Genomic DNA, 13,745 nt, shown 5'->3' on the forward strand with positions numbered 1-13,745 from the left:
GCTTTTTTGTACTCGCTATTATTACCATACGTACCAATGAAGTACCTGATCCAGATATCATTCTTGTATTGCCTTCCAGTTTTATCCTTCTGGTCATTAGGAGGATAAAAAATGGATGAATCATATTTATACATTGAGGTGAATGTACGACAATTTATCTAAATTTAAGTTTAAAATTCAAAATTTACTTATATATTATACATCTAATCCTCTTATAATATATATTGTTAATGTATATAAAATTAAATTATAAAAAATCGGTTTCTCACTCTCAAAGACGTGTACCAGAACAGCAGGAAGAAAGAATATCATACTTAGTGTGATATTTGGAATTTGATTAAAAATAATCACAAAAAAAAAATGCCTAGTCTCTTGAATTCTTCATAGGTTCCATGAAGCTAAACAGTAAATTCACGCTACGCCGTGTGATTTTACAGTTTGACGAACGGCATTTATTTCAATATTACCAAAAAAAAAAAGGAGCAACAGACACTTAACTCAGTAAGTACTAAACAAGGTACACATCTTCTTAATCCAGAGCTCTTATTTCTGAACAAAAAAACAAACGGACAGACATATCAGGAGCTGCTATTGGTGATGGCATCAGCATCAACTTTACTGTGCGTTCTGCTGTTGACATAGGTGCAAGAATTTGTGCATGAGTGTTTCACCAGCTTAATCTGGATGACATGAATGATAGAAATTAACTAGCTCCCAAAGCCTGAAGCCCATAACCGTCTACTCAATAGTTGGCTTCCATCCTTGAATCTCTCGGTATATATTAGCATCCACCTTCATTGTCTTGTCCACTAGACGTTGAGAAGAGGTACCAACTTTGAAAACCATAATCCATCAACGTCTAGGCAGCTCAGTCTTGTGGTTGCACTCTTCTTGGTCGTCAAGGCTGCATTGGCTAGGTGTGGCAAATGATACGAACACAAATACATCAATAGTGAAGAATGAATTTACTCTGAAATGTTTACCTAGTAATTTTCACTTTCTTTCCTTACCTGCAACCAATCACTTGGAGGATTATACATAGGTTCCCCCACATCCATAACAATAACAGATCCTGCAAGGGAACGTATACCAAAGGAGAAAAAGTGACAATGAAATAAGACTTAATTTGCTGTTTCTGATATCTCCCTGCCAGTTCTACCAATTCAGTTAAACCCACCAATGGGCTAACAAACTCACCAATTCACCTTTCTAATCTGCAGAGACATACTAGAGAGTAGTCACAAGGCAATCTACTACACCACAAGAAGACAATTTCTATCCATCACTTCAAGTCGCCCATATAAGATGCCTTTCAGCCTTCAAAAGATTTACACTCAGGCCAAAACAGAAAGCCCAAAGTATGACAAGAATATCAAAAAATCATGCCAGAGTATAATATTAGTTGTTGCATGATATTTAGTAAATTTGGGTTTGAAAAGAGTACTGCTCCAAGAAAATACAAGAATCAATTGCCAACAAACAAGAAAATACTATTGAAGGAAAAAACTTTAAGGTAAATATACAAGTCGCAACACCCCCCAATCCCTCAAAGAAAACAAGAAACATGAATGAATTTATATGCTAACCAGAGGAGGATTTGCAAAAGATTACACAATGCAGAAATGTCATTGCTCAAACAAGCGCTATGACTGCAAATAAAGCAGAAAACCAGATACAAAAATGCCCGCAAATCCCCCTTATTTTACGTATGTATTTAAGCGGGTTGTATAAGAAGAGAGGAAGAATGAAAAGGAAAAGTTTTCTTGGTTAGCAATACTTGCTCAGGTGCACTGAACACAGCAAATCACTTCTTCCTCACCACCCATACTTTCCCTGTGTTTGAGCTTTGGTGAGGAAGCCTCTGGCACGTCGCTCTGAAAGTTCCATCTCTTTCTGCTTCATATCGAAGAACAAGGACCCAATCTGATGCTTCCTCTTGTGCAGCTTTGAAGGCTTTCCTTTGGTTGAAGTAGGCTGCAGCCAAAGAAAACAACTTGCATCAGCAAAGGATAGAGAATTAAAGCGGAGAGAAGATTCTATGATGCTAAGAAAGAAAGGAAATGTAAATGAAAATAGCTTCTGACTCCTACAGCTGGTTTCACAAGAACATGTAGCTTCTCAATCTCACAATACAACCTTGGAGATAATTCTGGATGTTACACTCATGAAAATATATCAATAATACCCCCCCCCCCCCAAAAAACAAAAAGGAAAAAAAAACACAAAAAATCAGAATGGGACCTTTTCTCAAGTATTACATGAACTTACAAATTGTAGAGTCAAGTTACTAGCTCCAGCTTCATACAATTATACACAAGTAATATGCGACAAAATCATGTCTCTTTCAACCAAAACACTATAATGGACAGACCGATTATACACTACATGCATTTCATATTAAAGAAGACACTACGTGTGCTTTGTAAAGGGCGAAAAAGAAGAGACATGTCAACAAGCCAGAATCACAAAATTATTCAAACGACTTGATTATAGTGCAGAAGTACAACTTCTATTTACCTGGTAAGCTGGCCCAAAAGCAATTCCAGTTAATTTGACCTGGTCCTCCCTAGGCCGATTCTTCATCAACTCATCCTGTTTCACCTCAACTATTTCCTCGGGTGCATTATTCCTGCCTCTCTTACCAGACACTCTCAATGCATTCTCAGCAAATCCAGACACCTCTGGCCCAACAGCTGCAGTAGGAACGTCAGCCCAGTTATTCTCGTACTGCCCATAATTCGCATAACTGCCATAATCACCACTGTAATTCACGGAATCCCCATTTCCTCCATCCCAGTTCTGATAATCACCTGCAACACCACTACCACCATTATTTTCGTAGGCACCATAACCAGCATGATTGGCATAATTCTCACTCCCGTGACCCCAACTCGAATAATCACCGCCTCCATTTGCATATCCTGACGAGTTACTAAGATCTCCACCTGAGCTCATCGACATCTGATCGTTACTTGATTGGCCCTCATAATAGCCTATACTGCTAGTACTAACACCAGCTTCACTCCCACTAGCAGCATTCACCACTTTTGAGTCCTTCAAGCCCGGCACGTCAGCGTCAATGGTTGACCTCCTACCCGACCCTGAAGCCGAAGGAAGAGCACCCAAAGTGGCAGAGTTTCTGGGCGCGGGGATACTCGATAGAAAAGACTTGACTGAAGCAGTCTGGACTACCGGTTGTTTCTTTTGCTCCTGCTCCTCGTCGTCATCATCGTCTTCATCATCATCTTCATTGCCGACATTAGTGGATGAATATACGGGAGGCGGTTTAAATTGAACCACCCTCTTTCCAGCAGATTGTGCAGGAGGCGGAGCTCGGGCATCAGGATTGAGGGTTTTGGTGGGCTGCGGAAGAGAAGAGAAAAGAGATGACGTGGAAGATGATTTGGGTTGAGGAAGCGAAGCGAACAAAGATGACGATGGTTTTGGAAGCGATGCCAAAAGTCCCGAACTTTCCGGAGTTATTAGCAATTGCTGCCCATCCTCCTCTTCTTGAAGTACATTAGATTTATGTGGATTCAGGGTTGAGGAAGACGACGAGACAGGGGGCTTTGGGGGGTGAGATTGGGGTGGGGGAAGTGGAAAGGAGATGGATGACGAAGAAGAAGATGATGAAGATTTTGGGGGCGGCAGCGAGGAGAGGAATCCAGCGGATTTGGGATTTGAGAGCTGTGGTTTATCTTCTTGTTCTTCATCGGAAGAGGCGTAGCTCGCTAGCAAAGAGTCCATGACCAGAAGCAAAAGGGGAGCAAAGCCCTAATTTCAGAACAGGGAGAGTAAAAAGGATCTCCTTTCTTTTTTTTGGGGGGGAAAGGGTGGGGGGGGTAAGGGTGACGGGTTCCGACTAATGAAACCGAGGTGGAATTAATGACGGCGACGGCCTTAACCCGACACAACTGAGTCAAACAGTAATCAACAGTGGCTTTATCTTTTTGCGCCTGTGGGGCAAAGTAGGTAGCAAACCAGGGGCTTAGAAAGAACACCTACAAGATTTGGGCAAATTTTGGAAAAAAAAAAAGATTTGGACCTAGAAAGATTATTATTATTATTTTTTGTCTACAAACGATATTAGGACCTAGAAAGATTCAATAATTATAAATTATAATTTTACCCGTGCCTTAACACGGTCTCTTTTCTTATTTATTATGAATTTATACAAATATAAATAATTTAAATATGAAAATTAATAACAATCCTGTGTGTCCACTCATGTTAACTTTGAAAGATTAATATATTCTAAATGTTCAATTATTTATTAATTTTTTAAAATTTGTTTACATACTTTCACAATAATATGATAGTATATATCAAATAATGTATCTCATATCAAAAACTCGGTAGATATTCTTTTATTATAAATATTCTTTTAGATAATTTAAATTTTTATAATGACCATAAATCTAGAACTATATATTCACATTTAATTAAGTAAAAAAGATCGAGCAATCCGGTTTTTTTCATAAATAAATATTTAGTTTCCAATAATATTGGTAAATATGTTGATGTAACAGTTAATTCTCTTTTTTGTACTAAGTTAATTCAAAATTAAGGAAAGAGATGATAAATAATTTGAATACAAATCAACGATACGGTGGTGAAAGGAAATAATTTATGGAATATATAAGATTTTAATAATTATGATTTGAAAAAGGTTTTACTATAATTCTATGTAATAATTTCATAGAAAACATTAAGTTAAGATTAGTCATCTTTTAAAGTTATTTTAGATATCAAAAAGATAAAATTAGTTATTTTAAAATTAGGGATAGTTTTTAAACATATAATATAATATTTAATATGGGTAAAATCCGAATGACCCAAAACCCATTATTTTTCTTCAATTAGACATGCCACGTAAGAATGAGAAACAACTCTAATTAAAATAGTTATTTTCACACACACATATATATATAGATTACATTTGTTCAAAAAGTAAATTAATCCTTGTGTTGCAGACAAATGATTACCCTCGAAGGATTAATACTAATTCGATGTACAAAATTGGATGTTCATCTGTAGTTACGGTACATGCTTTTATTTTTTTATTTCTCTGTAATTATTATTTTTTATTTCTATGTAAGTGTTTGGACAGAGTATTTTTCAAAATATTATTTAAAATAATTACTATAACACTTCCTTTTGTGATGTAATGTATGCAAGATAAAAAGACGGTTGAGAATATAAAAAATTTGGTTAGAAAATATTCTTATGATACAAGTGATATGTTATTTGAAAAAATTTAGCTATCCAAACTACATCGATACTAAAGACATTTAAGTTTAATGATAAAGTAATAAGTTTCTTTTCTAATTTACTTAATCATTTAATGATAAAGTAACAAGTTTCTTTTCTATTTCATTTTGTTTTACAACATTGAAATTGCTGTTTTGCTATCAATAACACCATCTATCGCAACGAATCAGCAATCTTGTCCATTAACGTATAGGATTTGATTGTTTTATGGTTCCTCATGGAAATGGATAATTTTGTCTTCAATTTCTTTAGTTTGCTTTCAAGTGACTTTTATCTGATTTCTGTAAATCCTTTCGTTTCCTTGAAAATTTCCACCATCCCAACATCCTTCGGAAGGGAACTCCAGATTTCATAATCATTGTGATGTCTCCTCCTTGAACCTATTGAGTAAGAAAATAACAATGAATAATAGGACTGCAAAGTTGTCTGAAGACAAAGACGTACTACTTAACTAATCCGCTCACATCACATCATAGTGAGATTTCACGCCCTGGTAACTGGTAAGACTTAGGATCCGAGATCTCCTCCCCAAACTCTTTTTTCTTTTTGCTATGAGACCAAAACCTTACCGGTATCAAAAGAACAAGGCATTGTCAGGCCAAAACCAGCCAGTAATACTGATGCATGGTTGACGGATCAGCAAAAGAAAGCACGACACGAAGTCACAAGTAGATTCATTATTATATGGCAAATGGAGCTCTCCAAGTCGAGGCCCTAAGAAATGCTATACCAGTTGTTACAAACCCAAAGTGTTATGCAAGAAAAACAGGGCATGCTCATCATTTCAGCAGCAAATGAAGGTATACTCTAACTTGCAGTGATACACACTTTGTTTTCCACATTTTATTTAAATGCGTAAACCATGAACAGCCCATTTCTTATTTTAGCAGCAAAAGCATACTTCTCATTTCCAAAGCATGATAACTAACGCACAATGTCCATATGAATGCTGATGCGCCATGCTCTAAAGATATACCATATCCTGGATGACTTCAAGTGTCTGTATAGAGTACCTTAGCATTTTCTGGTTACAGTTACCGAATTGCTTAAAACCAAGCATTTCAAGATTTCTCTCTCTCATGCTCATAAGAAATAAAAAGAGATGGATGGTTGAAGATCTCAATGTTAAGTCACTGTTAACATGCGAAACAGCAATCTTGCAACTAAACGTGTATGTCAAACAACACACTATTGGAAGCAAATATTGACCCAAAAAAAAAAAAAAGCAATCAACAATACCATCAGAAGATAACAGTTCACAACAGTTGTAGAAAGCAGCATCCAAGATTTTAGTATTTCATAAGTTAAATATGGCCAGATTAGAGTAGATCTCTAATCTACTATAAGACTTGCAAGGCAACTGTGTGAATCACAACCAGCTCCTGGGAAAAAAAAGGGAAGAATAACTGATCAAAAGAGATTTGTCACAGATAATGTAGATTCCTTCCCCAGATGTATAATTTCATGTAAGACATCCGAATCCAATTTCACCTGAGGAATACTCATTGAGTAAGGTAGAAATAATAAATTCGGAAAATACATGGTGAAGCATTGGATATCTTCATAGGAAGCACCAACTTTCTTGCATCTATTGGACAGATTGCAGATAAAATTAGTCAAGCAACCAGATCACAGTCCATCCTTCTTTCAAATTACGGTAGCTTAAATTTTCAAATGCTCCTCAATCCTTCGTCAGCAAACAATTGAAGTAGATCAAAATTTCATCTAAATAAAGGTGATTTGTTTCGCATAAAGTAACCGTAAGTGTCTGCAATCATTTGCTCTTGAAATGTAGGACAGGATAGAGCTTATGTTTGTTCTCCCTTAACATACTTGAGTTCAGATGCACCAAAGCTTCATGCTTTCACTGAAGAATCACCTTTCTTTGACTTCAAAGACTGCAGCATGTGCTATGATAAACTCGCCTGTTGGTATATCTAAATTCAACCATAAAACAGACGGCCTTTGCAAAAGACCTAACAGGTTGGATAAAGATGCTGTTTTTCTGTTGTGTCGAAGCCTAATGTAACCAAAAGAAAAGAGTAAGAATTCTCACAGGAAACTATCATTTGCAGTCTACTCCTAATTTGTGACAATGCTGAAGTTTTACACGAGCTGTTAAAGTTTCCACAAAAACTAATTTAAACCTCATAAGTAGTACTCATCCTCCTCTTTGTTCCCGAATTTATTCCTGTCCCAAGTCAATGAACTCCAAGCAAATCAAAGTATGAATCACAAACTTGATTTGGCCAAAACAAAGCAATCCACAATGTAGAAAAGATAATAACTTGATAATTAGGCTCCAAATCTAAATGGTTTGACAGAAAAGTGATTTAACCTCAACTCTACCAAAAACATTGAAAGAACAAAACTTTTTTCTAATTGCACTGGAAATAACAGATTACCTCAAGCTTAAACACCTTGAAGCATCCGAATAGTACACAATAACCAGAAAATACAATAAAGTCATAAACTTGGAGATAAAAAAAGACAGCTCACTAGCTTAAGCTAATGCAGAAAAGCGTACAGAGCAGTTGAAATGTAAACCAACAGAGCAGACGACACCAGAACAATCAAAGCAGTAACAGCATGAACTGTAGATTTACTCCCACAAGACAACATCCCCAGCCTTATTTCAATCACATTCACCATGGAAAGCATCAAGAACAAGCACCCCATTACTGATCCAACTGCAGAGCCCAACATCCCAAATCTCAGGACCCTCAAACTGATGTGGGCTCTAAAGGCCTCATCAACATCTTTACTATTCAAAAGATTGATGGCTAGCTTGAGGCCTTGAGCTATGAGGGATGAGAAGAGGAAGAAACTAAAGGACACGACCTCAAATACAAGGAGTTTCTTGGCCACATCGATGCCGGCATCACAAGCTGAATTTTCAAGGCTGTGCTGGTGTGGGGTGGTTAAAGATAGCCCCACAAATACTGCTATTGTGAAGAGTGAATTAACATTGACTAGGCCATCAAGGGCTGTCACGTGGACACTGGTGGTGGAGGAGGAGGAGTAGCTGGAGGTGGGGTCTGAGGTGGTTCTTCTGGGTTCTTGAGAGTAATAGTCTTTCGGATATGTCTCAGATCTGTCAAAATCATGTAAAGATACCAAATTTAAAATTTATAACCACATCAGAAGCTACAATACTCGAATTTAGCAAAGTAGTTTGTGAATGCAAAAAGATGATCTTTCAAAAAAAAAAAAAGGCCAAAAAGATGATGGGGAAAACCGAGAAGGATATTACTCTTCCATGATCGAGTTGCTGTATTGGACTCCTTGATGCTTCTGGAGCAAATGAAGGATAAAAAGTTTGTATCGAATGAGGTTAGGTCTACTCTTGAAGTTGCTTGGCGGTTTTGCGAATGTGTTTCCTGGAGGGGAAGGGAAAGTAGCAGAGGGAACTGGAGAGCTGAGGGGACAAAGATACTTTGCTGTATTCTTTTCGACGTTTGGTTTTTATGGTTTTGGGCGCATATTCGCGTTAGCTATCCGTAAAGAGCACGTTTTCTTGTAAAGGCTGTAATAATTTCAGCATTTCAGCATATTAATGATACTTTTTTTTTTTTTTTTTTTTTGTACTGACGGAGTGGGTGTCTGGGTCAAGTCCTTAAAAGCGGTCCGACTAATCCCACTTCAGCTCGGCCCAGCGCCCCACCATATTAATGATACTTGATATATACTTTTTTGACTGACAATACTAATAAGTAATAACAGTTACTAGTACTATAAGAGAGAGTAAAGTGTTAATTTTAGTACAAGAAATGAAAATTTATTTCAAAGGATGTTCTATTTTTATCTTAAGGATTAGTAGATATTAGGTTTTCTAGATTTTCTTTTTGAATGTCTAGTTAATATAATTTCTCTAGCCTTAGACATGACTCATGTCTCTTTGTGTTTCATGTTCATGTTCATGTTGACGTTCTAGTTTAGATAAATAAATACCGGGAAAATAAAAAAAAAATCAGTTAGAATTGGTAAGACAATTAGTAGTGTTTTACCTAATTTCTAAAATTACAATGAAAAATAGAAACTAACAAGTTAGAGTCGTTGGGAAGGGAGGAGCCGAAATTAGAAGTAACTAATAGTTGCATGTGGTTCAAACGGAAAAGCTTTAAAACTTATTCCATGTAAAAATAACAATTTCCAAACACATAAAGAAGTTACCCTTCAAACGAGGTAAAATTTACGTCTATCACAATTTGATCCAATTAAAGCACTACTTAGTGCCTTCAAGCAAGGGAAAAGAAAAAAAAAGGAAGTTTCAATTAATTCCAGTCCGCACAATTTGCCGAAGTCCACAAACTTAGGCAACTAATTACTCCATCTTCAAATGATACTGAAGGGTGAAGAGCTAAAACTTGCTGACTAATTGAAACCCAAACCAAAATCCCAGGTACCACCACAGTAATGAAAAATGCACACTGCTTGAACTGTCAATTGACTCCGACAAGACAAAGATCCTAGCCTCAGTCGAGCCACATCCACCATAGGGAGCATCAAGAACCCGCACAGCGCACCCGATTAGAGACCCAACTGCTGATGCCAACATCCCATGTCTCAAAACATGCTTGTTCATATAGATTCTCAAGGCTCATCTATATCATTGCTGTATAGAAGATACATGGCCAGATTCAGGCCTTGAGCTACGAGGATGAAGAAGAGGAAGAAGCTGAAGGAGATTACTTTATCTATATCTACGTCAACGTCGGCATCGCAAGCCGAACCCCCCAAGACTCTGCTGGCCGGCGGCGGCCTAAGATAGCGCACAACACTGCAACCACGAAGGTGTAGTTGACATTTATTATGCCATCAAGGGCTGTCACTTGGATGCTGCTGGTGCTGCAGGATGACCTGAAGGATGAAAGGGAAGAGGTGGCAGATCCTCTGTTTGCATCATTTCCGTGAAGCAAGAAAACAATCGCCTAATAGCATATTACAGAATCAGCTGGGCCATTAGCAGCATCCTAAACCGTGAGTATGTCTGCTGTAAGACAAACTGTCCAGCAAAAGACGGAAAGGCAGAATGCCGTCGCGGTTCCATGAGTTCATTAATGCTTCTTGATTGGTGGAAAGTAAATGGGAAGTCTATACTAATTCATTGCAGCTGTGCTTGTTACTGTTGATTTGTTGAACTTCATTTAAATCTGTTTCTAGACTGAAAGTTAAGTGATGAAAGTTGGAAGAGGGTGAATTGGTGACGCAGGGTGTTTTTGTGTGAAGATATATTGGAAAACCTTGACCCTGGAAAATTCAGTATGGTTGATGTGTTATAGAAACAACAGTTAAGATGCGATGATGTCCACGTCTGTGCCTCTGAAACCCTTGTAACCAATAAAATCGTGGGAACAACAGGTTCTGAACAAAAATGATTTTTTGTGAAATCGCTTAAGCACTCCTGTAAGGAAATTTCTACCCATATTTCGTTCTGCCTCTAGGACACAAATGTAATATGACAAACTCTTTCTTATATGTCAAATACTTGTACACGGGAATATCAAGTTAGGCATTAATAGGATTCAAGCAACAGAAAAAGGCAAATAAAAGCAAAGAAAAGACAAAAAAAAAAGAAGAAGAAGAAGAAGAGGACGAGAGAGAGCATGTATGATATATCATATATGCATAACTGGAATTATAACATCAAAATAGATGAAAAATTGACTGCAGCTTACCGAGGCAGGCAAGTATTGGTGTAGATTCCGTGTTGTATTATCACTCAATCTTCCATGTCTAACTCAAGAGTAACAAATATTCATTTTTGTTGTTTAACTAGCATAAAGGTTGTGATATTGCCAATATCCAAACCTATTAGCTTGCAGTTTACTACATGCTGCACCTCGTTTGCAGCCCATATGACAGAGGATAGATATCTTCGCAACTCCCAAACACAAGCAAAATACCTGGCAATAGTACCCCCAAAAAAATTAGCAAAGAAGGGAAAAGGAAGATTAAAAATGGAAACAAAGGTCCAGTATGCATTATCATAAAATCAATAATCGAATGCTTAATGGACCAAGCAACAAACAGATAAGCATCCAAACTCTTACGACAGGTTACATTAGCTGTAATGGAACTGCATCATCTTCTTCCACCTCCCTCACATCCTCAATTACTCCTCAAGTACATCTAGTCACGTGGCCAATGATGTGCTACTAATCATCCAAGAGGGTGGCTAGAAGGTTTTAACTGAAACAGAAAGAGACAGATACAACCACCAAGTCTACAAGTGTGACCAGAAAATTTCCCTCTCCTTTCTTTTTCATTTTTTGTCACCAATAATCACCACAAGAACAGATACCATTTTCAAAATGGTGAAACCTATTGCGATCTCTCAAGACAATATTTCTCCCAGTTATTTCTGTAATGAGCTTGATAGCAGAATGGCAGTCACTGCAAACCCTCAAATTTTTTACAACCCTTATTGTGGTATGTGGCTTGGTGGAAATCAATCCATAGCATATTGCAAGCCTCTCACTGTGTATGGCTAAAGCCCACTTTTTCTCTTGATCCCCAATATCCTGTGAAATCACCTCTGTATCTGGAGAATAACCCTTTAACCTCAACATCTGGTTCAAGTCCTCAAGTTTTTTGTAGATTTCTTCCCTTTTCGGGTGTCTAGTGTCTCCCAGAAGGAACTCATGAATCTCATTTTCCACTTCAATAGAACTGCAACCTGGTTCCTTTCATACACCACCATCCTTCAACTTTGCCCTTGCTTGTGCCACCGCTTCCCATTTTCCCTGAGCGGCATAGAAATTGGAGAGAAGAATAAAGGTAGCTGAATCGGCATCTCCAATGTCAACTAGAACTTGTGCAACTCTTTCTCCTATATCGAACTGCTTATGAATTCTGCAAGCGCTCAACAGTGATCCCCATATTATATGGTCTGAGGTTATTTTCATACTCCAGATGAACTTGTAAGCATCCTCGAGATGACCAACTCGGCCAAGAAGATCGACCATGCATCCATAGTGCTCAATTTCGGGTTCAATTCCATGTTTTGTTTCCATGCTGTCAAAGATGTCAAATGCCAAATCCACCAAACCACCATGACTACATGCAGTCAAAACACCAATGAAGGTAATGTTGGTTGGTCTGATCCCTTTGGTTATCATTCCTTGAAACATCTCAACAGCCGTTCCACTCTTCCCATTCAACGCAAACCCCATAATCAATGAATTGTAAGTGGTGACATCTCTTTCTCGCAAAACATTGAAGATTCTCTCAGCTTCATCAATATCCCCACACCGTGAATACATGGTGATCAAAGCCGAGCCAACTAAATGATTAACATCAATATCATGCATCTCCAGGTAAGAATGAACCCATTTACCAAGTTCTAATGCTCCCAACTGTGCGCATGCAGATAAGATGCAAACACAGGTAACTTCATTTGGTCTCACACCCTCCCTCTGCATACGCCTGAAAAACTTCAAAGCCTTGCTCATTTCCCCATTCCTTACCAATCCATCGATCATTGCAGTCCAACAAACCGCGTCCTTAATCCTCACCAAATTAAAAACATCAACCGCCTTCTCGGCCAATCCATGATCGCTATAACACGAAATCATTACAGTCGCGGCGACCACATCTCTCTCAGGCATTTCACCAAACACCCGCTTCGCATCTTGAAATTCGCGGCATTTCCCATAAAGTTCTATTAACCTTAACTTGACAGAGCGGTTTGAGCACAACCCAAGTTTGGTAGCCTGGCCGTGAATCTCCCTACCAAATTTCAAATCCATTTGAAACCCGCATGCCTTGAGTACGGAACTGATTACATAGTTGTCCGGTAAAATAAGATCCTCAACCATTTGACAGTAAATTCTAATGCTGTCAAGATATAATCCAGATAACACGAGGCCATCAATGAGGACAGTGTAAAGATAGACGTTGGGTTCCCTGATATGGTGGAAAATCTAGAAAGCATAGTTAATTGAACTGGTTTTGGAACACATGCGAAGCAGCTCGAATACGATAAAGGGGTCATTCTGGTGGCCATTTTTAAGGATATTAGCGTGGATTGGAGGAATTTCTTTGAAAGTTCTGTATTTCCGTAACAAAGATATGCTACTAATGTTCTTACTGGCATTATCCTGGGAATCATTAGAAAGGGTGTTTGAGTATGGCAGGGCAGGGAAGGTTAGCGCGCTCGCTTGCAGCGTTAAACAACTCATTACCCAAAGGATGCAACTTCTCCTTTATTCCCAAATTTGAACCATAATAAGAGTAATACTCGTGCTATCTTGAGTAAATGGGAAAGGGGACAAATAAATTAGAAGATGAAATTTTTGATAAAGGTATAGTTCGGAAAGCATGAATTACGTAATGACCAAATCATCCTTCCGGCTGTAACTCGTAGAAAAGTAGCAACCATAAAATACAAGGGAAGGGTGCCGATTTTACCAGTACTCGTCTCTGCAGAGAGTCCTGTATCCATCAAATGGCAATCGCTTTCGCCGTCATCG

At 38.0% G+C, this 13,745-nt stretch overlaps 3 protein-coding genes across 4 annotated transcripts; all 3 read right to left on the reverse strand.

Annotated features, from left to right (window-relative positions):
- Window positions 1-372: 372 nt before the first annotated feature.
- On the reverse strand, window positions 373-3,834 carry LOC113764353 (uncharacterized protein DDB_G0271670). 2 transcript variants are annotated; one of them, XR_003467612.1, is made up of 3 exons: window positions 2,518-3,834; window positions 1,011-1,974; window positions 373-913 (listed from the first exon to the last, which is right to left on the reverse strand). XR_003467612.1 is itself a non-coding variant. In XM_027308313.1 (2 exons), the coding sequence occupies exons 1-2, from the start codon at window positions 3,745-3,747 to the stop codon at window positions 1,816-1,818; spliced, it is 1,389 nt and encodes a 462-aa protein (XP_027164114.1). In that variant the 5' UTR covers window positions 3,748-3,834; the 3' UTR covers window positions 373-1,815. The 2 variants fall into 2 exon arrangements, 1 of the variants encoding a protein (XP_027164114.1); XM_027308313.1 differs by having other exon boundaries at window positions 373-1,974.
- Window positions 3,835-7,628: 3,794 nt separating this feature from the next.
- LOC113761791 lies at window positions 7,629-8,728 on the reverse strand. Its single transcript, XM_027304931.1, has 2 exons — window positions 8,525-8,728; window positions 7,629-8,365 (listed from the first exon to the last, which is right to left on the reverse strand). Exons 1-2 carry the CDS (start codon window positions 8,530-8,532, stop codon window positions 7,780-7,782), a joined length of 594 nt encoding a protein of 197 aa, XP_027160732.1. The 5' UTR covers window positions 8,533-8,728; the 3' UTR covers window positions 7,629-7,779.
- A 790-nt stretch (window positions 8,729-9,518) lies between these two features.
- On the reverse strand, window positions 9,519-13,631 carry LOC113759543 (putative pentatricopeptide repeat-containing protein At5g59200, chloroplastic). Its single transcript, XM_027302118.1, is given in 3 exon segments — window positions 9,519-10,202; window positions 10,950-11,177; window positions 11,325-13,631. A coding segment is annotated over 1 exon segment (1,908 nt). The 5' UTR covers window positions 13,455-13,631; the 3' UTR covers window positions 9,519-10,202; window positions 10,950-11,177; window positions 11,325-11,546.
- Between the last annotated feature and the right edge of the window lie 114 nt (window positions 13,632-13,745).

Source organism: Coffea eugenioides, chromosome 1 (assembly GCF_003713205.1).
Source record: "Coffea eugenioides isolate CCC68of chromosome 1, Ceug_1.0, whole genome shotgun sequence".
Classification (NCBI taxonomy): domain Eukaryota; kingdom Viridiplantae; phylum Streptophyta; class Magnoliopsida; order Gentianales; family Rubiaceae; genus Coffea; species Coffea eugenioides.